Genomic DNA, 23,776 nt, shown 5'->3' on the forward strand with positions numbered 1-23,776 from the left:
AACTGCTGGACACTACATCACCCAACCAGGGACAGAACTTGCAACCTAGGCATGTGACCTGACCTGGAATGAAACCAGCATCTTTTCCCTTTGCAGGATAATGCCCAACCAACTGAGCCACACCAGTCAGGGCCACAGATGTTGATTCTTACATTATTTTGCATTTGTATTTTCTGAGGTATCTCATAATATAATCTCATGAAAAATGGGCGGGTAACTTTATGTAGTTCAAAATCAAAACATGACTTGTTTTCCCATCGTGGTATATAAATTAGGTATCCACTATTACACGAAGTAATAATACTTCCTGGAAAGAACACAGACACTAATAAATACTGAACACTTTTACTTAAGTTTCTTTTCAGAATGTATGCAGATGAAGTGAGATTGTGTACAGTAGACCAAAGGTTACCCACAGACCAATAAAGTCATAAAGTAATTTAAAGCAAATTTTATTGATTGATTATAAAAAAGGTAAGTGAAATGTGGGCTCAGAATTAAATAGATTTTTGAGTAACTTCTGGTTATTGTATAATGAGAGAATATAAACATTGAATTTTCTACTATTACTGTACAAACTGAAAACAAATACTTTCCAAACTGCAGCAAAATGAACTACTCTACTACAATATCATTAAGTCTAGAAAGTCACTCGCAAGTTATCTGATGGCATCCACATCCTACAATGTTTTCTCAATGTAAATTTTAAAACACCCTGAATACTTTTATCAGCCCACGTTTCTGTCATTGGGAAAATATTGACTTCTGCTACTTTAAGTTTAAAAGGTCAAAATAACAAAAACAAATGTATTTTTCAAGGTTAATATAATTCAAGTACAGTGGTACTAAGAACAACACATAATTTTAATGAAACCAAATCTATTTGAGGAAAGGCAAGTCATAAAGTTAAACAAAGGTAAAATTACTATTAGAATCAGTTGCACATGTTTACTCAAGAGCACTTATTTTAAGATTTTCACTGGGAAAAATCTTGAAGCCCTTTTTTGTTTCTGTAGCTTAAATAGTGAATTATATTCTATTAATCATGTTTCTATAGTCATTTTTCCCCAAGCAATTTTTTTTGAAGGAGAATTTTTTTACTTAGAGAGGAAGGAGGAGAGAGACAGAGACATTGATCAGTTGCTTCTGAACATGCCTCAATCAGGGATCGAACCCAGGACCTTTTGGTGTACCGAACAAAGCTCCAGTCAACAGCCACACCACCCAGGGCTCTATAGTGATCCTGTTAATTTTTATACTTGCCAATGTGTTGACGAGCTATAATAAGCCTTTGAATTTGTGCTGTACCTTCATAAATCTGCAAGGAAAAAATATACAGGTAGGTTAAATATCTTCACTACACAAATACTTCAATTTACTCAATATTTTGGAAAGTACTACATGTAAGCTCTACTGTAATACCCAACTCAATCAAACCATATATAGTACAGTGATTCAAAATCTGACTTTGTAAAGATTTTAAATTATTATAAAAAGTGATTTACCAGAACTTTGGAGGAGTCTTTTTTTTTTAATATTCCTGGGGCTCTACTTCTTTTTTTTTTAAATTTATTTAACTCTTGTTCAAGTACAGTTTTCTTTCCTGTATTCCCAACCCTCGAGGAGTCTTAAAAAATCAAATATTACTGTTTCAAAAAAGTCCAGGTAATCTGAAATTTGACATCGCTAAAACTATTTCTCCAATTTTTCTGAAATATTTTTAGCTAGTTGTTACCTTCAGTCATTTTCCATTCCTACTCTTACATCTGATTTTTTCTCTAGCTGCCCAAGGAACAGAGTTGCTAAAGAAAATGTTGCTGGAAAAATTTGGTTTTGTTCACTTCCTAGTAGCCAAACTTCATTTCCAAATTTGAACTTTTTAAAAAAAGATTTTATTTATTTATTTATCTTTAGAGGGGAAGGAGAGAAGGAAAGAAACATCAATGTATGGTTGCCTTTCGTGCGTCCCCTGCTGGGAGTTGGCCTGCAGGGAACCAGCCTGCAGGGAACTGGCCTGCAACCCAGGCATGTGCCCTGACTGGGAATCGAACACCGATCCTCTGGTTTGCAGGCCTGTGCTCAATCCACTGAGCTACACCAGCCAGGGCCCAATTTGAACTTTTAATCCTAGCAACTTGTTAGTTCATCTCTCAGATGGCAGAGAAAAGTTAAATGGTTGATAATAATTATAGGCTGCAGAAGAGGGACAGTATCACCAGATAAATCTGCACCTTTGGATACAGCACAGATTCTGGCCCTCACTTTTTTCATGTCTAAATTGAGAAGCTGTACTATGTCTAAATTTCCTTCTCACTCTAGCATTCTAAGATTCTACTACTAGAATTCAAATGACTGGATTTCTCAAATAGTTTCAGAGGTAGAGGGAAGGGATGAGATAATGAAGAACATGGGTTAGACTTACTTAAGTTACATGCAAAGAATGTGTGCATTTATACCTAATTTACTACATTACTCTCATCTCTTAAATTTTTCTAACCTCACCAATTTAATTTAAAAAACAGAATTATCTATACCTATCTCCACATGTTGGTTTTTTTTACTCTTAATTACGCTTTCAATCAATTCAATTGTTGTCAGGCAAGATTCAAAATAAAGTAATTTAATTTTGACTGCTATGCATACTGCCCTGGATAGGAAGCTAAGCTTACTAGAGCATCATCCCAATATTCCACATAAAAGAATCAACCAGTGAATGCATAAATAAGTGCAACAACATATCAATGTTTCTTTCTCTCCCTCCCCACCCCCTTCCTCTTCCTCTAAAATCAAGAAAACTGTATCTTGTGGTACTGGGAATCATCAGGTCGTGTTACATACATACATGCACACATATATACATACATACATAAACAACTGCTATGCATACTTTTCGGAGAGCAAAGGGTGAGTTACAATTAGGATGTCCAGACTCAATAAAGGCTGATCTAGACCCATGTATATATCTAGACCATTTACTTTGCTAACCTATTTTTCTCTTAAGGCATATACTTAAAGATAACATTATTTCTGTTAATTAGTTCTAAAAACTTCAACTAAAAACCATCTGTGGTGTCATTTATTATTATTACTAGTGGCATAAAATCCCTAAACCAAGGTGTCAAACTCATTTTCACCAGGGGCTACATCAGCCTCGCAGTTGCCTTCAAAGGGCCAAATGTACTTTCAACTCATTAACAGTTAAGGAGTAGGTACAGTTATACAGTCCTAAAATTATTTTGGCCCTTTGAAGGCAACTTCGAGGCTTATGTGGCCCCTGGTGAAAATGAGTTTGACATCCCTGCTCTAAATGATCACAATCTATTGTCATCTATAGACACACGGTTTCCTAAAAAACAAGAATTATTTTTAATGTTACCTGATAGATCTTGGCATCCCTCATTAGTTTTTCCACAGGATATTCTGAATTAAATCCAGCGCCTCCAAAAATCTGCACAGCATCAGTAGCTACCTGATTTGCAATATCTCCAGCAAATGCCTTTGCAATCGACGCATAATAGGTATTTGAGCGACCGGCATCAACCTCCCAAGCAGCTCTTTGGTAACTTAATCTAGCCAGTTCAACTTTCATTGCCATTTCAGCCAGCAAAAATGATACTGCTTGGTGCTAGAATTAAAAAGAAAAAAGTTTAAGAATATCATTGACTAACTTAAAAGGTTTTCTCCTAAATTTTTAAACTAATCTTAGACTTAAAAAGTTATACTCTGCTTCCTCCAACGCTAACATACTACAGAATCACAGTACACTTACCAAGAATAGGACGTTAACATTGGTACTATATTATCAACTTCACTATAAACTTCATTCAAATTTGGCCAAGTTTGCTAGTCATGTGATTTTTTTCTTTTCAAGGATCTCAGATATAACTCTAATTTAGTTTAGTTGTTTTTCCTTCTTAGTCTTTCCCAGTCTGTTATAATTCCTCAGTCTTGCCTGGTCTTTCATGACCTTGACATTTTAAAAAAATACTGATTGGTTATTTTTATAGACTGTACTAATTTGGGTTTGTCTGATGTTCTCTTAGGATTGGAATGAAGTTATACACTTTTAGCATGAATACTACAAACTGTATATATCCTTTGAGTCTCTTCTAGGATTTTTAAAGAAAATTGCTATATATAATGAATAATAATGAATATCAGATGTTGACAGGGGAAAGTGAGTGCCATGACAAGGACAAATAAAAGATGCCTCTTATCTTCTAGAGATCCATGATCAAATAGGAGACATAAGATGGATACTTTCACTAAGAGATAGTAAGAGATACAATTTACAGAATTGTATGAGTTATATGGCCAAGATATATGATAGGATGGATATATGTTCACCACATATTGATAATTGAAAAATTCAAATACATAATACAGTTACAGATTTAGAAAAATATATCTATGGAGAAAGAATATAGAGAAAAATGTCCACTGTAATTATCTCTGAACAATGGGACTATAAATAACTTTTATTAGTTAAGTTTACTTATACTGTATAATATAAATTATAATGAATACAGAATGGGACATATGCTTTAAAATAAGACACATTAAAAGGAGTCCTATTGGAATGAAGAGCTGTAAATGACGACAGATCTGCACTGACTAGTATTTGCAGTTGTTATCTATTGAAGAGTAAGCTGAATTAATAGTCAGTAATATGTATTTTACCAACCTGTATTTATGCAGTTCCAGCAATATGAATGAGCTAATGTAAACTGTATTTTTGGCCACAAAAAAATGCTTGATTAAAAAAAAAACAGCTGAGGAAAAGAAACAAATCACCAGGTACCTCCAAGAAGGAATTTAAATCCTAACTGAAAAGAAACAGCATAAAGAAAAAAAAATCAGACTGAGATTTGGGTTCCGTGGGAAAGTAGCCGGAGTTTTAATGAACACACAAGAAGAGTTGGATGCAAGCATGAAGATAAGGGGCTAAAATTGGGATTCCATGAATGCAAAGAAAAAGCACCTAGGAAAAGAGCTTCTTTCCAAAGGGAGAACTAAAAGTCTCGGCTCATAAGGGCAGGGAGGCCACAAAGCTTATCTCTTGCTGAGGCCTCTGCCTGAAAGGCTCAAAAACAGAAATGAAGCTTTTAAACTGTGGAATCACTGTGTACAGTCTCTGTGGATCAAGGTTCCTAAGTGGAGAAAATTAATGCAAAAAAATAAATAAATAAAAGAAAACCAGCTCTTGAAATGGTGAAATCTCTGGGGTATCAATAAAAGTACAAAAAAGTATAAAAGTCAATCTCTGGGATGCTACCACAATGCACTGAAAAGAGAGAATACCTGCTGCAGATAAACTTACAAGCAGAGATTAAGGGAGAGAACACATGGGCAACAGACAGCACTGTGGTGACTGTGGAGGGGGTGGGCTGATGTGGAAGGGGGCATGGGAAGGGGGCAGAAAATAACTGGCCATCACAGAGAGTAGAAGATGCAACAGATCCAAAGACTAATACCGGAAGAATTTGGAAATACCAAAAGAAAATCTGAAGCCAACTATAAAGCAAATATTTTTATGTAATTAAGGAGACAAGAGAAAGAGAAGCTGTGTTAAAAAACCAGAACACCATAAAAAAGAAGGGGTGAAACCGAAAAAGGACTGAATATACCTTCTGTAAATAAAAAAGTCATTAAATAATTCAACAAATAGGATTAAGAAGCAGATTAGGCACAGGATCAGAGAAATGGAAAACTGTCTGGAAAAATTATCTAGAATACAGCATAAAGAGATAAATAATGAAACTGAGATTTAATGGACATAGAGCTGTACCAATCCAAATCTGATCTGTGAACCAGTGCACAAACTGTTACTGGTTCATGGTATAGAAAGCGAGAGCAAACATTTAGAAACAAGCCTAGTACTGGGAAAAGTAGACAATAAAATGTGTAGCACAGTGTCAGGTATACAACAGGTACTCAGGAAATATTGGCTGTTCTTTTTTCTTTTCTTAACACAATTCCCTCAGCTGACAAAAGTCAGTGGCAGTGTAAAGAAAATCTACTCTTGACAGTCATCCCGATAGACTACATTATCTTCTTGCTACCAGAGCAGAAATAGTTTATACTTAAAAAATAATTTTCAAATATTTAGATGAAAATGAATGTATCTGCATTTGAACAAAGTGAGTACAATATTAAAATTACCTCAACAAGGAGCTTTCCAAAAGTCTTCCTCTCCAGGGCATACTTGGTGGCTTCATCCAAAGCTCTTTGTGCTAATCCCACAGCACCAGCTGCTACCTAGCATTATAACATTTTACAAAGCAAAAGTTCAAGCTCACTTTAAAACACGCAGCATAATGGCTATTTGCCTAAGATTCTAAATTAAGGATTATACAGAGAGGTAATCTATAGTTTAAGGCAACAAGAGACTAGGGTGGGGTGGGGAGGGAAAGCAGCATTTAAATTTATATATTTATGAACTTAAGATTAATGGAAGACACTTGTGAGGTATAGGATCATTGCTAGAGATAAATCATTCTTCAGTTTAACAAAGGAAAGCTCTCCAGGGAAAATACCCCTAATGAATGGGAAAAAATGAGTATGAGCGGGGACTCCTAAAAATTGAACTTATTTATAAAATATTGTATATTTATTCTTACATTTGAACTTCAGTCACCTTCAAAGTACTCTCCATTTGATGCAATACACCTATGAAGCCATTTTTTCCCACTGCTAAGTTTTGAATTTGCTGATTTTTGATGCCTTTTAATGTCTTTGCCCTTTTTGTTTCACCTCTTCCACATGGGCATGTTTCCTTTTGAGGATTTTTTTTCATCAGGGGAAACAAAAAAAATGTTACTCCAGGCAAGGCTGGGTGAATGGGGAGAGTGCAGCATGGGGGTGACATCGTTTTGGGTCAAAAACTGCTAAACACTCAGTATGGTGTGACTGTAATCATAAATAACCCTCCATGAAATGCACAAATGCTTTGAAAGAATCTTCAAAAAATTTCACTGAAGCCAAATGCAGCCTCTCACAACAATGTCAGCTGGTACCCTGCTACACATACATTCCTAGAACACTCACCTAGCCAGGAACGCCCGTACAAGGGGCCTGCCCTGTAGAAGACAATTCTGGGGTTTTTTGGTTCTCCCTTACGCTATCAGCAGAAATAATTAAACTTAGTACAAACGGACTCTGTAAATCTAGCACCAATTACAGTAATTTTGTATTTGCTAAAATAATTTCTGTAACAGGCAGCAAAAGAACTGAATAATTCTAAAATATAAAATAATTATAAAGTAGATATTAAAAAAGAAATACATGCCCAGCTTACAATGTTAAAAATAAAACTACTCAATGTAATACATAAGAGATCATACAAAGATTAGCAAGTCATATTACTTACTGGAGGTCTGGTTTTATCAAAAGTTCCCATTGCAATTTTGAAACCAGCCCCCTCACCAATTAAAACATTTTCTTTAGGCACTTTCACATCTTCAAAGGAAATTCCTCTTGTATCTGAGCATCGCTGGCCCATATTTAATTCCTAGTAGAAAAAACAATATACATTAAAGGAACATTTTATGAGTTAGCATGAATTTTTGCTGTAACCACTTTTTTATGACTTTCTGCAATTGTCTAAAACAAGGGTCAACAACCTATGGCCTGTAATGCCTACTTTGTAAAGTAAACTTTATTGGAATATAATCACACCTATTCATTTACATACTATTTATGGCTACTTTCTTACTACAACGGTGAAAAATCTAAAGTTATTTATGATCTCTATCATTACAAAAAAGTGTCCACCTCTAATTTAAAACAATGTTTCATCGAAGGGTTTACATGTATATATTATATGTATCTACAAAGACAAATCTCATTATATGTTTGAAGGCTCTTTTCTTTCCCTTTTTACTGTGAATGTCAGGAAAAGCATTTAGCAAACTGACTTAGAACACTTAATTTTAGCTTCACTAACAGAGCTAGCAAAGTCATATACTAGTTAAAAGTTGAATCTATGTTTTTTCTCAACTGTTTCTAAAAAGTAGATTGAGGCAGAACTTACCACACAGAAAAACTCACCCATCTGCACATACATTTCTAACAGTTCTGTTTACGTGTGATCGCTGTCACAGTCAAGACACAGAGTATTTCAGCCTTCCCAGAAGTTCACTCGTACCCCCTTTCAGTCATTTCGTTCACTGTGTTCCCAGCTCCCAGCAACCACTAATCTGATTTCTGTCCATATAGTTTTTCCTTTCCCAGAATGTCACACCAGTAGAATAATAAGGTCAGCCTGTGTGTCTGACTTTCCACTTTTCATAGTGCTTTTGAGATTCATTCATGTTGCTGCGGGTCAGTAAACCTTTTCTATTACTGCTGAGTAATATTCCACCATATTGGATGTACCACACATCCATTATCCACTCATTAGTTGATGAACACTCCCCACCCCCAGTTTTCATCAATCATAAGTTAAGCTGCTATAAGCATTCATGTATGGGTCTTTGTTTTCATTTCTCTTGGATGAATACCTAGGAATGCTGGGTATGTGGTAAGTGCACATTTAACTTTATAAGAAACTGCCGAAGTAGCTACATTCCCTCAACTTTTTGTCTTGAAAATACTCAGACCAACTCTTCTCAACAGAAGAGTTGTAGTAGTATATACCTTTTATCTAGACTCACCAATTTTCAACATTTTGCCACAGTTACTTTATTTCTGTGTTGGGGGTGTGTGTATGCACAACTATTAGCATTATTTGAATTATTTGAGAATAAGTTGCAGACACCATGACCCTCCTTAAAGAAAAAAATCAACCTTGTTTTTAATAAGCAGCATGAGAAGTATGGGCTAGGGGAACACAGAGCTATAAACAAATTCTTTACTTTGCTTGCTTTAATATTCATAGTCTGCTTCCAGTCTTGAAGAAATGGTGACAGTAATATACATTTGATAGAAAAATAAATCAACATCTCTTTATTTTGTCTTTAAGAGTTGATGAACCCTAGTACTTTAGACCTTCACTCAGATATATCTGAGAAAATTGTTTAAGAAAACACTGTTTACCGTTCCTGCGTGGAGGAACCAGGTGGGAGGAGAGGCACCTCCATGGGCCAGGACTGGGCTGCAGCGTGTGGAGCGGCCAGGCCCAGTGATGGCGCGGATGGAGGACTCGCAGGTCAGCACTCATTCCACTGAGCCATAGCAGCCAGGGCAAGGCTTTAAAAAATTTAACTAAACAAGAAGAGCATCACAATCAATGGGAAGACAAAGAAACAATCCCCAAATGAAAGGAAAGGAGGAAGTCTCAGAAAGAATGTTAGATGAAATAGAAGCAACTCAACTATCAGATATTGAATGCAAAGCACTGGTTATCAGGAAATTCAAAGAGCTTACAATGAGCTACCAGAAACTACAGGGGAGCTACAATGAACTCTCGGCAAACTATACCAACATGATAAAGGAAATAGAAACCATCAGCAGAGGCCAAGAGGAAATGAAGAATACAATTTGTGAACTGAAGAACACAAATGAAGGTATGAAGAGCAGGATAGATGAGGTGGAAGACTGCATAAGTGAGCTCGGGGACAGGGTAGAAAGAATCTCCCAGATGGACCAAGTAATGGAAAAGAGAATCAGAAAGAATGAGGAGAGTTTAAGAGAAATGCAAGACAATATGAAAAGTAATAATATATGAATAATAGGAAAACCAGAAGGAGAAGAACAAGGGATAGAAAACCTACTTGAAAGAGTAATAACGAAAAATTTTCCTAAGTTGAGGAGAGATAAAGTCACACAAATCCAGGAATTGCAGAGAGTCCCAATCAGGTGGAACCCAAAGAGGCCTACTGCAAGACACATCATCATGAAAATGGCAAAAATCCAAGACAAAGAGAGAATCCTAAAGGCAGCATGGGAGAAAAAAGGAAGTAACATACAAGGGGGTCCCAAGAAGGTTGCCTACTGACTTCTCAATGGAAACATTCCAAGCAAGAAGAGTGGTAAGAAATATTCCAAGTAATGAGAAACAGAAGCCTACAACCAAGGCTACTTTATCCAGCAAGGCTCTCAATCAAGGTACAAGGCCAAATAAAGTGCTTCCAACACAAAAGAAGTCTAAAAGAATACGCCTCCACCAAACCAGCTCTACAAGAATTACTAAAGGAGCTGCTTTAAGGAAAGGAAGGAAAAGAGAGAGACAAAGAGGAACTGTGGTACAAAAATGGCAATGAATAAGTACCTATCAATAATAACCTTAAACGTAAATGGGTTAAATGCTCCGATCAAAAGACATAGAATAGCTGAATGGATAAGAAAGCATGACCCACACATATGCTGCTTACAAGAGACCCACCTCAGGTCAAAAGACCACCACAGACTAAAAGTGAAAGGATGGAAACAAATTTTCCAAGCAAATGGACAAAAAAAAAAAAAAAAAAAAAAAAAAAGCCAGGGTAGCAATTCTCATATCAGACAAAATAGAATTCAAAAAAAGGGCCATAAAGAGAGACCCAGAAGGTCACTTCATAATACTCAAGGGAAGAATCCACCAAGAAGACCCTAACATTGTAAATATATATGCACCCAACACAGGAGCACTCAAATATATAAAGAAAATCCTAGAGGACCTCAAGAAAGATATTGACAGCAAAACAATTATAGTAGGGGATTTTAACACCCCACTGTCAAAAATGGACAAATCTTTCAAACAAAATATCAACAAAGATATTGCAGCATTAAATGACACCCTAGATGAAATGGACCTAATTGATATATATAGAGGCCTCCATCCCAAAGAAGCTAAATACATATTCTTTTCAAATGCACATGGACATTTTCAAAGAAAGACCACATGATAGGACACAAAACCAGTCTCAACAACTTCAGGAAAATATAAATCATACCAAGCATCTTCTCTGATCACAAGGGACTGAGATTGGAAACCAACCCCACAGGAAAAAACCCAAAACACCCCAAAGCATGGAAACTGAATGGTATGCTATTAAACAATGAATGGGTCAAGACTGAAATTAGGGAAGAAATCAAAAAGTTTCTGGAAACAAATGAAAATGAACTCACCACTACCCAAAACTTATGGGACACAATGAAGGTAGTCCTGAACGGGAAGCTCATAGCCATACAGGCTTACCTAAAAAAGATAGAAACATTTCAAACAAACAACCTAACCCGACGCCTCCTAGAACTCGAGGAACAACAACAAAGACAGCCCAGAGCAAGTAGAAGGAAGGAAATAACCAAGATCAGAGCAGAACTAAATGACATAGAGACTAAAAGCACAGTTCTAAGGATCAAGGAATCTAGGAGATGGCTTTTTGAAAAGGTAAACAAAACAGACAAAACTTTAAGTAGGCTCATCAAGAAAAGAAGAGAGAGGACCCAAATAAACACAATCAGAAATGAAAGAGGAGAGATTACAACTGATACCACAGAAATAGAAGGAATTGTAAGAAATTACTATGCAGAACTGTATGCCAAGAAATTTGAAAAATAGGTGAAATGGACAAATGTTTAGAAAAATATAATCTTCCAAAACTTAATGAAGAAGAAGAAGAAAACCTGAACAGGCCAATAACAGCAGATGAAATTGAATAAGTAATAAAAAAAAAAAAACTCCCATCACACAAAAGCCCTGGACCAGATGGTTTCACAGGAGAATTCTACAAAGCTTTTAAGGAAGAGCTAACCCCTATTCTTCACAGACTATTCAAAAAAATCCAAAAGGAGGGAAAACTCCCCAACTCTTTTTACAAAGCCAGCATCATCCTAATTCCAAAGCCAGACAGAGACACAACAAAGAAAGAAAACTACAGGCCAATATCGCTGATGAACATAGACACTAAAATCCTCAATAAAATATTGGCAAATCGCAACCAACAATACATCAAAAAGATCATACACCATGACCAAGTGGGATTCATCCCAGGGATGCAAGGATGGTTCAATATTCGTAAATCAGTAAATGTAATACATCACATAAACAAAACCAAAGGCAAAAACCACATGATCATATCAATAGATGCAGAAAAAGCTTTTGATAAGGTACAACACCCATTTATGATAAAGGTACTCAGAAAAATGGGAATAGAGGGAACATTCCTCAATATAATAAAGGCCATATATGAGAGACCTACAGCCAACATCATACTCAATGCGCAAAAACTAAAAGCTTTTCCACTAAGATCAGGAACAAGACAAGGTTGCCCACTTTCACCACTTCTATTCAATATAGTGTTAGAAGTACTAGCCACAGCGATCAGACATAAAAAGGAAATAAAAGGCATCCAAATCGGAAAGGAGGAAACAAAACTGTCATTGCTTGCAGATGACATGATAGTGTACATGGAAAATCCTATAGCCTCTACCAAAAAACTGCTCGAACTAATAAATGAATTTGGCAAAACAGCGGGATACAAAGTTAATATCCAGAAATCAAAGGCACTTTTGTATACCAACAATGAAACAGCAGAAGCAGAAATCAAGAAACAAATCCCATTCGATATAGCAAAAACAAAAATAAAATATCTGGAAATAAACCTAACCAAGGAGGTAAAAGACCTGCATGCAGAAAACCACACAACACTGAAGAAAGAAATCAAGGAAGACACAAACAAATGGAAACATATACCATGTTCATGGATTGGAAGAATTAATCATCAAAATGTCCATACTACACAAAGCAATTTACAGATTCAATGCAATACCTATTAAAGTACCAATGGCATATTTCACAGACACAGAACAAACACTTCAAAAATTTATATGGAACCATAAATGAGCCCGAATAGCAGCTGCAATTTTGAGAAAGAAGAACAAAGTAGGAGGGATCACAATACCTGATACCAAACTCTATTACAAGGCCACTGTAATCAAAACAGCCTGGTACTGACATAAAAACAGGCATATAGACCAATGGAATAGAACAGAGAGCCCGGAAATAAACCCAACTCTCTACAGTCAATTAATATTTGACAAAGGGGGCAATAACATAAAATGGAGTAAAGACAGCCTTTTCAACAAATGGTGTTGGGAGAACTGGACAGCTACATGCAAGAAAATGAAACTTGAGCACCAACTTATACCATACAACAAAATTAATTCAAGGTGGATAAAAGACTTAAATATAAGCCGTGAAACCATTAAAGCCCTAGAGGAGAACATTGTCAGGAAAATCTCAGATATTTCATGCAGCAATATTTTTACTGATATGTCTCGTAGAGCAAGGGACATAAAAGAAAGAATAAACAACTGGGATCTCATCAAACTTAAAAGCTTCTGCATGGCTAAGAAAAACAGTATCAAGATAAAAAGAGAAGCAACAGCTTGGGAAAACATATTTGCCAATGACACCTCAGACAAAGGTTTAATTTCCAAAATATACAAAGAACTCACTCGACTCCACTCAAAGAAGACGAGCAACCCAATTAAAAAATGGGCAAAGAACTTGAACAGACACTTCTCCAATGAGGATATACAGAGGACCCAGAGACACATGAAATGATGCTCGATATTGCTAACTATCAGAGAGATGCAAATTAAAACCTCAGTGAGATACCACTTTACACCAGTCAGAATGGCTATCATAAACAAAGAAACAAACAAGTGCTGGAGAGGTTGTAGGGAAAGGGGGACCCTAGTTCACTGTTGGTGGGATTGCAGACTGGTACAACCTCTATGGAAAACAGTATGGAATTTTCTAAGAAAACTAAAAATGGACGTGCCTTTTGACCCAGCAATTCCACTAGTAGGAGTATATCCTAAGAACCCTGAAGCACCAACCCAAAACAACCTATGCACCCCAATGTTCACAGCAGCACAATTCATGATAGCCAAGAGTTGGAAGCAACCTAGATGCCCATCGGTAAATGACTGGATCAAAAAACTATGGTACATTTACACAATGGAATTCTATGCTGCAGAAAGGAAGAAGGAGCTACTACCCTTTGCAACATCATCGATGGAACTGGAAAGCATTATGCTGAGTGAAATAAGCCAGGCAGTGAGACAAATACCATATGATATCACCGTTAACAGGAATCTAAACAACAAAACAAAGAAGCAAGCAAAATATGACCAATGACACTCAAATACGGAACAGGCTGACAAGGTCCAGAGGGGAGAGGGGAGAGAATCACAGGGGAAAAGGGGATGGACTCACATGAACAAGTGTAAAGGACACATGGACAATAACTAAGGTGGGGGGCGGAAATGGGAGGGAGGTGGCGAGCACTTGGTGGGGGGGCAGGGCTGGTAATATAAGACAGAAAACTGTACTTGAACAAGAATTAAATAAAAATAAAAATTAAAAAAAAAGAAAACACTGTTTATCCTATTTTCCAGAATCACCTCAAAATACCAGAACACTTAAAACCAAAAAGCTTCCTGGACCCATTTCAAGCCATATAATTTCTAAAACACAAACCATTTTGAAACTCATCAAATTTCACAAATTTATAAAATGCTGGATGCTTCAAAAAAAGATATAAGGACGTTTAATTGCATACAATGTAATTATGTCTCTCTCATGAGAAAGGAAGCTTCCCAAATACAGGGGTTTATGTCTGCTCTGATCCATACAATTTCCCCAATACCTAAAATAGTACCTACCATATAGTATTAACTCAATAATAAATATTTATTGAATTAGAGATTTTTTAAAAGGAGAAAATTGAGCAAAAAGAAAATGAGACTAGATATAGCAAGATAAAATTGGAAGTGGGTTTACTACTTTAAAAAAGTATAAACTGTTAGGTACTTTATACTTTCTAGAGATGGGTGTAACTTTGGCCCTAAATTTTCTAGCAGCCATCCCTAAAAAAGAAACATAGACAAAATATAAATAAACCAATTGCTTAGAAGAAGCACAACCATTCTTAGTACTTATAATTTGTTATATATAACAATCTCATTATACTTTTATTTGTGAAGTACAGTCTACCTTTATATCTACTGTTAAGACAAAATATAGAATATAGTGTCAGAAACTGCACTGGGCAAGTTCCTAGGACACCTTAGTATTGAGCTCAACTCTGCCTCTAAATATGTAATTCTGAGTAAATAATTTCATTTGGGTTTCAGTTGTAATATTCAGTACATGGACTGAAATATCGTAGAAATTTTTTTCCACCTTTAATAACCTATATCCTATAAACGAAATTATTCCTCTCATGAAATCTAGCAAAATGCTTCTATTTTAAAGAGGCATGGGTACAAAAGAGAGATTCTGATGTTTTTAAAACAGGATTACACAAATAGACATTACTGGTTTAGAAGTTTATGTAACTCGGTCAATTCAAATGTTAGCCTTTCCAGTTCAGGTCATGCCACCCTTTGTCTAATATCTGACCAGATAATCTGTACCTTTCCCCATTTGGGAGGAAAATAATGTATTTATGTAGCTTCTAGTAATTCAACATCATTGGGTCATTTATAGTTAGTTTTCTCTTCCATACATTCATTTTGCAAAGAGATTTTTACTGTTGTAAAACAGTCTCCTATTTCTGTTCTGAGTTATACTCGCAAATCATGCTTCTTTAGCTCTCACTAGGTTTACTTTAATGACTTCATTTCTTTCCTTCTTTGATTTGTTAAAGGTAAACTTTTCTTTTTAGTCTCCTTGAAATGCTAATGCTAAATTATCTCTGCACATTCAGATTACAACACCTTTCAGCTATGTTAAAATACCTTTTCTTACTTACATACAAATTTTATTGCCTTCTCACATTCAAGGTTCTTTACCATTTCCATACTTTCCTCAGGCACAGATTTTTATCTTAGTGTTGTTTGGTGTAGGTAATCAATTTATGTCACATTGTTTTAATCCATAAAATAGGTATAAATGCCACTTATCCTATCTGAAAGGTTACTGTCAGGAAGTAAAAAGAGTGGGACAATCTTCTGAAATATCTAAAACTCCATTATTGGACAGGCCTTATAAATAATAGTTTGATTTCTGCTTCATTATTCCTCACAACTGCTATTAGCATTCTACACAGACTAGCACCATGAATGGCCACTCTGTCAAATAATGACTTGAAATGATTATTCTCAACTTAAAATCTCTGGAAATATAGATTAGTTCACCTGACAACATCAAAATACAGCTTTATTTTTACTTCAACTTAATAAAAATAAAATGTTTTCAGTAAAAGAAACTGAAATGATAATTTTGAAATTTTTGGTTCAAATAATTGAGGCCTTAACTCCTGATAAATATATACTTTACCTTTCTTCCAATCTGTATTCCTGGGGTATCTGCTTCCACAATAAATCCAGTAAAGGCTTTATTGGCAGGAGTCTTAGGATCCAGGTCAGAACGAGCCAATAAAAAATACCTAATATAATATATACATAAAACACAATAAAGATAATGGTATCAGCAGACAATATGTGATGACTGTTATTCTCAGTTCATCTTTCCAAGGATTACCAATATTATTGCCCCCTTTTCCCAGATGAGGCAATGAAGAATTAGAGAAATTTAAAAACTTGCAAAGGCCAAGTTACATACTTATGATGTGGCAAAGCTAGTATTTCAGGTAAGGTCTACATCTTTTTCTTATTTTTAAATCTTCACCTGAGGATATGTTCAGTGACTTAAGAGAGGGAGAAACATCAATCAGCTACCTTCTGTATACTCCCTGACCAGGGATCCAACCTGAAACCCTGGTATGTGCCCTGACTGGGAATTGAACCTGCAACCTTTCACTGTACAGAACAACGCTCCAATCAATTGAACCATGGGGCTAGGGAAAGTCTACTCCTTAATTATATGATGTTTAACTTCTTTTAGTGTACAAGTTGCAAGTAAAAATTCCTTATATCAAGGTAATGTAATACAAAAAGAAAAGTATGTGTATGTTGAAACTGGCACTTTTTCTTTCCCCAAACTAAGTTATTTCTTTAAGGGATAAGCAATATGGAAAAGGACAGCAGGTAGGGTTGCCTGTGAAAAGAAATAATATGAGTTAGAGACCCTTATGTTCTGACTACTGTCCTCTGTATGCAGCTGTTAGTGTTGTTGATGTAGCTAAACTATTATGAATATTTGCTGAGTTTTCCCTCTAAATATCTTCATAGGAGGACTTTTCTAAAAATTCCTTAAACAACACATTTATTTTCTCTGTTTAAAACTAATAAACTGATTTCCAGCCAAGATGTAGGCATAGGTAAACACACTGTGCCTTCTTGCACAACCAAAAGAGGGATAACAGCAAATTTAAAAGCAAAAAACAACCAGAACAGCCAGAAAATTGAACTGTATGGAAGTCCAACAACCAAGCAGTTAAAGAAGAAACATTCATCCAGACCCGTAGGAGTGGTGGAGACTAGCAGTCGGGTGGAGAGGACTCACAGAAAGGCAGCAGCTGGAGGACCTCGGTGGGCAAGGTGGTGGCTGGCGGACTGGGTGAGGTGGCCCCTTGCAGACTGGGCGGTCTCACATTCATGTGCAGATAACCCTGGAGGAACAACTGGGGAGCAAGATACCAAGCAACCCAGGGTTCCAGTATGGGGAAGCAAAGTCTCAAAACCTCTGGCTGTAAAAATCTGTGGCGGTTGAGGCAGCAGTGAGAGAAACTTCCAGCCTCACAGGAGAGTTTATTGGAGAGACCCACAGGGTCCTAGAATGTACATAAACCCACCCACCGGGAATCAGCACCAGAAAAGCCCAATTTGATTGTGAGTAGCTGGGGAAATGACTGAAAACAGGCAGAAAGCAGAGCAAGTGGCACTGTTTCCTGTAAGACCTCTTCCCCACTTACAGTGTCATGATGAAGTGACTTGGGTTGCCCCGCTGCCCTGGCGAATACCTAAGGCCCCACCCCTTACTATGTAACAGGTGCACTGAGACAAAAAAAATGGCCCAATGAAAGAACAGATCAAAGCTCCAGAAAAAATACAACTAAGCGATGAAGATATAGCCAACCTATCAGATGCACAGTTCAAACACTGGTAATCAGGATACTCATCAAAGAAATGGTTAAAGATGGTCACAAAACAGAGGAAGAAGTGAAGGCTGTGAAAAGTGAAATAAAGGAAAATGTATAGGGAATCAACAGTGACAAGAAGGAAACAGGGACTCAAATCAACGGTGTGGAGCAGAAGGAAGAAAGAAACATTCAAGCAGAAAAGAATGAGTACACAAGAATTCAAAACAGTAAGGAGAGACTTAGGAAACTCCAAAACATCTTTAAATGTTCCAACATCTGAATCATAGGGATGCCAGAAGAAGAGGAAGACCAAGAAATTGAAAACTTATTTGAACACATAATGAAAGAGAACTTCCCCAATCTGGCAAAGGAAATAGACTTTCAGGAAAACCAGGAAGCTCAGAGAGTCCCAAAGAAGTTGGACCCAAAAAGGAACACACCAAGGCACATCATAATTACATTAGCCAAGATTAAAATGAAGGAGAGAATTCTAGAAGCAGTAAGAGATAAGGGGACAGTCACCTACAAAGGAGTTCCCATCAGACTGCCAGCTGATTTCTCAAAAGAAACCTTGCAGGCAAGAAGGGGCTGGAAAGAAGTATTCCAAGTTATGAAAGGCAAAGACCTACATCCAAGATTGCTCTATCCAGCAAAGCTATCATTTAGAATAGAAAGGCAGATAAAGTGCTTCCCAGATAAGGTCAAGTTCAAGGAATTCATCATCACCCAGCCCTTATTACATGAAATGTTAAAGGGACTTATCTAAGTAAAGAAGAAGGTCAAAGAATATGAACAGTAAAATGACAACAGACTCAACTATCAACAACCAAACCTAAAAACAAGAAAACACAAACTCAGCAAACAACTAGAACAGGAACAGAATCGCAAAAATGGAGTTCACATGGAGAATTATCAGCGGAGTGTGGGAAGGGGAGAGAGGGAGAAAAGGTATGGAGAATAAGTAGCATAAATGGTAGGCAGAAAATAGACAGGGGGAGGTTAAGAACAGTATAGAAATGGAGAAGCCAAAGAACTTATATGTACGACCCATGGACATGAACTAAAGAGGGGAAATGTGAGCAGGAGAGGGAATGCAGAATGGAAGGGAATAAAAAGGGGGAACTGAGACAACTGTAATAGCATAATCAATAAACTATATTTAAAAAATAAATAAAACTAATAAACCACCACTCACTCTATAGATTTACTTGATAATAGTAATACATAATAAAAACTGATTTTTATCACTTCTTGGCCTTTTGGCTAAGATCAAGTATAGTAAAAACTGATTTTAGTTTCATATATTACCTAATTTGTCTTACTACATGAAGAGTTGTACTTAATGAGTTCTTAAAAATTATGAACACTTCTAATTGCATGGTTAGATTTCTCTCAACCTGCTACATTTTAATATTTTAATTACTTGCTGATATTATAATCACATAGTTAAAGATAATGATATCCACAATTATTAGACATCTGCAAGGGATTGGTAGACATATTTAAAGCAAAACAAATGACACTCTGGTAAGCTCATTCCCAGAAATAATGCTTTACTTGCCAGAAAACTGCACTTCAGAGCACACAGATATATTGACTCATATTTTTTCAGATAAGTAAAGACACTGGACAGCATTGTTGTTGGAAAGCTTATCCTTATGTTGAGCTGAATTCTGTGTTTTTCTAACTTTCACCCATTGATGCTAAATTGGTTTCCTGAACACATGTGCAAGACTGCTTTTCTTTCTGTGTTTATTTAAAAATTTTCAAAATTCTTTTTAGAGGAACCTATATAAAGGATACATGGACAACAACTGAGAAGGGTGGAAATGGGAGGGAGGGGGGAGGATGGGGGGTGGGATGGGATGGGAGTAATAGACAGAAAACTGTACTTGAAAAATAATTAAATAAAAAAATTGGGGAAAAAAATAAAAAATTTCAAAATTCTTCCAAACTAACCAAACCTAATTTCTTTACTCTTCATAAGACATGGTTTTTTAAAAAGATTTTTATTTATTTATCTTTAGATGGGAAGGGAAGGAGAGAGGGAGAGAAATATCAATGTATGGTTGCTTCTCGTGCATCCCCTGCTGGGAACTGGCCTGCAACCCAGGCATGTGCCCTGACTGGGAATCAAACCTCGACCTTTTGGTTCACAGGCCTGTGCTCAATCTACTGAGCTACACCAGCCAGGGCCATAGGCCATGTTAATAGGCTCCTCCTAAAGCAGGATTCTTTCTTGATTCTGAATTCATTAAACAACACATTTATTGTTGTTTTGCCAGCAATAAATTCCATTTTGCCAGTGTGTATCTTAAAGTGTGTTGCCCAGAACTGTTACCATTTCCCCCTTCTTGCTGATGCTATCCTTCTATTACTGTATTTTAGCAAGAAATCACATTAGCTTTTTAAAGGCAGATACATCACACTGTTGATTCCTACTAAACCTATAAAGATTTATTAAACTTCCATCTTTTTCCCCCAAAATAATACTATCAAATATGTTTTCCTTCAACATTTTAGATTTACACAAGTGGTTTTTGATCCTTTGTTGAACTTCATGTCAGTATTTTTGGACCTATTCATTTGAACCTTTTAGATTTCATAAAAGTAAAATTATGTCTTCTCTAAGATGACCTGAGTTTTAAAACTGCCATTACTTATTGCTTGGAATCAGAGAAATTTGCTGCCAATGTCTTCTTTCTTCCTCAGTCTCAGGAGAATGGTTCCAAGAAGGCTCTGGTGCAGGTTATGGAAGGGGAGATGGTGAGGCCAAGGGATGGGGTTCTAGCTTTCCTAGTCAGATACAACCAGAGCAGGTATTTCTGTTTCATTTTACAAATGTAACTTCTGAGAGTTAACTTGAAGACATAGTTCAAGGCTTAAAAATTGTTTTTGAAAACTACTAAACTACTTATAATTGTCTATGGACCTTCCATAAGTTCTATGAATAAAACTTATTTTAATTCTGGTGGTTTCATAATAAAGGACAGAGGGGATATCCTGAATGTAAAATAATTACTAAACAATACACAGAGATGTTTTCAGCAACATACCAATTAGCTTTTCCTCCATTGGTTATCCACATCTTCTGACCATTAATAATATACTCATCTCCTTTCTTTTCTGCTTTGGTCTTTATACTGGCTACATCAGAGCCTGCCCCAGGTTCTGTTACACAGTAGGCCTGGAATATATGGAAACAAAAGAAAACTCTAAATGCTAAGTATTAAACTATGAACAGAGAATAAGGAGTGTATTTTATTTTTTTTAAGCCAGGACTTTAAATATTTTTAAATACCTAAAAATAAAATGTTCTTGGAGAATCAAATTAACTGCTGAAATATAAAATTATTTAATATATAATTTAAGCTTGACATAGGATACCAGTAAACCATTCCAAAAATTAAAATGTTAGATCTCTTCAACCCAGTTAAATTCAATTTCATGTGTACTTACTCATTCAAACACCTAATAAGTAGTTTATAGCATGTACCAGGTTATAACCTAGGTGGAAAAACCAGAGATGAAAGATATCCTGTCTTCAAGATTTTCGTACTGTAACAGTGGGGATGACTGCTATGTTGTAATCATGTATCTGTTAAAGTCATATACAATAGGCTTAAGAAACTGGCTTAGCTTTAGGCTGTCAGAAAAAGCTTCCCAGAAGTGATGTTTAAAACCTCATACAAGAAAAGGAATTCTTCGTGGATAGGGAAAAGAAGAAATGTGTATTTCAAGAAGTAACAACATACGCAATGATGTCAAGACAAGAAGCAGGGCTACCCAATGTTTGGAACACTAAAGCACCCGAGTTCTATAACATGTAAACGCTATGCATGTAAGGGGATGGTGGGAAACAACTCTGGAAAGAAAGAAAGGAAACAGATGATAAAGAACCATTTCTATAACACACCGAAGTTATAATTTTATCTGGTACAGAGAGGGGAGCCTCTTAAGACTCCTAAACAGAGAAGTGACAAAAGACAAGCTGGAACAGAAAACGGGGGCAGAGGAAGAAAAGCACCGAGTAGCTGAAGTTCATTGATATTTACTGAGTGACAGGTCCTGTGGATACAAAGCCCAAAGACACAGCGCCTTGCCCTTAAAGTAACTTAGAATCCAAAGAAGAAACTTTAACAGTTAATTTTAGTTCTAAAGTAATAGGGTACATAGGGACATTAAAAATGATTATATAGACCTGTAGTGGGATGGGAGGTCATGAGTGGTTAGGAAGGTGAAAAGAAGAGAAATAAGTAAAACTCACTGGAAGAGCTATATCTTGAAGTACAAATAAGTAAGGCAAGAAGATCAAAGGCACACAAGAATGAAACAGCAGTTGTAACAGGGGGAACCACTAGCAGTTCAGCACTGGAAAATAAAGTATGAAACTGAAAGCCATGAAAAGAGGCAGAAAGGGACTTGGTCATGAAGACTGACGTACACACCATGCTAAGGAGAGTATAGTCTGTGCATTCAAAAAAGTTTATGGACACTTATGATTGTGACAGGGAACCTTAAGGAATTAAGTACATGGGCTTCAGGGGAGTACAGAAAGCCCAATGTGGAAAAATGAAGAGTATATGCACTTTTCTGAAGATGTTAGATTCTAAAATGGGTTCAGAAACTGTAAAAGGTACAAATGCTATTGATGAATTAAAAACAGCGAATATTTCTGTGAATCCAAGAAAGTGACACATTTATATTTTAGATCGTTTATCATTATAAAAGTATACATGACCAAATTAAGGGGGGTAATAATAATTACTATCTTTCAGGGTCTGTTCTAAGTACTTGACTCATTTAAACATCAAAATAATCCCCAAACTAAAAATGAATGTGCCTTTTGACCCAGCAATTCCACTAGTAGGAGTATATCCTAAGAACTCTGCAACACCAATCCAAAAGAACCTATGCACCCCGATGTTCATAGCAGCACAATTTACGATAGCCAAGAGTTGGAAGCAACCTAGATGCCCATCGGTAAATGACTGGATCAAAAAACTATGGTACATTTACACAATGGAATTCTATGCTGCAGAAAGAAAGAAGGAACTACTACCCTTTGCAACATCATCGATGGAACTGGAAAGCATTATGCTGAGTGAAATAAGCCAGGCAGTGAAAGACAAATACCATATGATATCACCGTTAACAGGAATCTAAACAACAAAACAAAGAAGCAAGCAAAATATGACCAATGACACTCAAATATGGAACAGGCTGACAAGGTCCAGAGGGGAGAGGGGAGAGAATCACAGGGGAAAAGGGGATGGACTCACATGAACAAGTGTAAAGGACACATGGACAATAACTAAGGTGGGGGGCGGAAATGGGAGGGAGGTGGGGAGCACTTGGTGGGGGGGCAGGGCTGGTAATATAAGACAGAAAATTGTACTTGAACAAGAATTAAATAAAAATAAAAATTAAAAAATAATCCCCATGACATAGGTACTAAGTATCTGCATTTACAAATAACTAAACTGGCACAGTGAGGTTTAAGTAATTTGCCCCTGTTCACAGAACCTCTAAGTGGCAGAAGTACCTACACAAGATGACTTGGGACACACATTAAGGAGGCTTTGCAGTAGTACAGGTAAGAAAGAAGCAAGCCAGAGACTAGAAGCTGCAGTTGAGAACTGGGGTGTGAAGTTCAGATATGACGACTAAGCAGGACATTGGGGAGCTAAAGAAGACGTTATGATGACTTCCTGTTTTTCAGTTTAAGCAACTTCCAGCCAGAGATAATCTAGAAGAGAAGCAGTTCTAAAGAATGGGAAGGAAATAATTTGGTTTGAGACACATTTAGTTTAAGATAGTTAAGTCTAGCCAAGAAGAAATATTTAATAGACTAGTGC

The 23,776-nt window shown here is 36.4% G+C and overlaps 1 protein-coding gene across 1 annotated transcript in view; it reads right to left on the minus strand.

Annotated features, from left to right (window-relative positions):
* Positions 1 to 436: 436 nt before the first annotated feature.
* Positions 437 to 23,776, minus strand: part of ACADM (acyl-CoA dehydrogenase medium chain) — a 44,633-nt gene continuing 21,293 nt past the window's right edge. The window contains exons 7-12 of the mRNA XM_037042264.1: positions 20,975 to 21,105; positions 16,214 to 16,322; positions 7,370 to 7,510; positions 6,163 to 6,258; positions 3,377 to 3,625; positions 437 to 1,318 (exon numbers count right to left, since the gene is read on the minus strand). Coding sequence (XP_036898159.1) covers positions 1,247 to 1,318; positions 3,377 to 3,625; positions 6,163 to 6,258; positions 7,370 to 7,510; positions 16,214 to 16,322; positions 20,975 to 21,105 — 798 coding nt within the window. The 3' untranslated portion in view covers positions 437 to 1,246. The remainder of the gene's footprint in view (positions 1,319 to 3,376; positions 3,626 to 6,162; positions 6,259 to 7,369; positions 7,511 to 16,213; positions 16,323 to 20,974; positions 21,106 to 23,776) is intronic.

This window comes from Sturnira hondurensis, unplaced genomic scaffold, assembly GCF_014824575.4.
Source record: "Sturnira hondurensis isolate 20B ecotype Veracruz unplaced genomic scaffold, ASM1482457v3 Scaffold0000648, whole genome shotgun sequence".
Lineage (NCBI taxonomy): Eukaryota > Metazoa > Chordata > Mammalia > Chiroptera > Phyllostomidae > Sturnira > Sturnira hondurensis.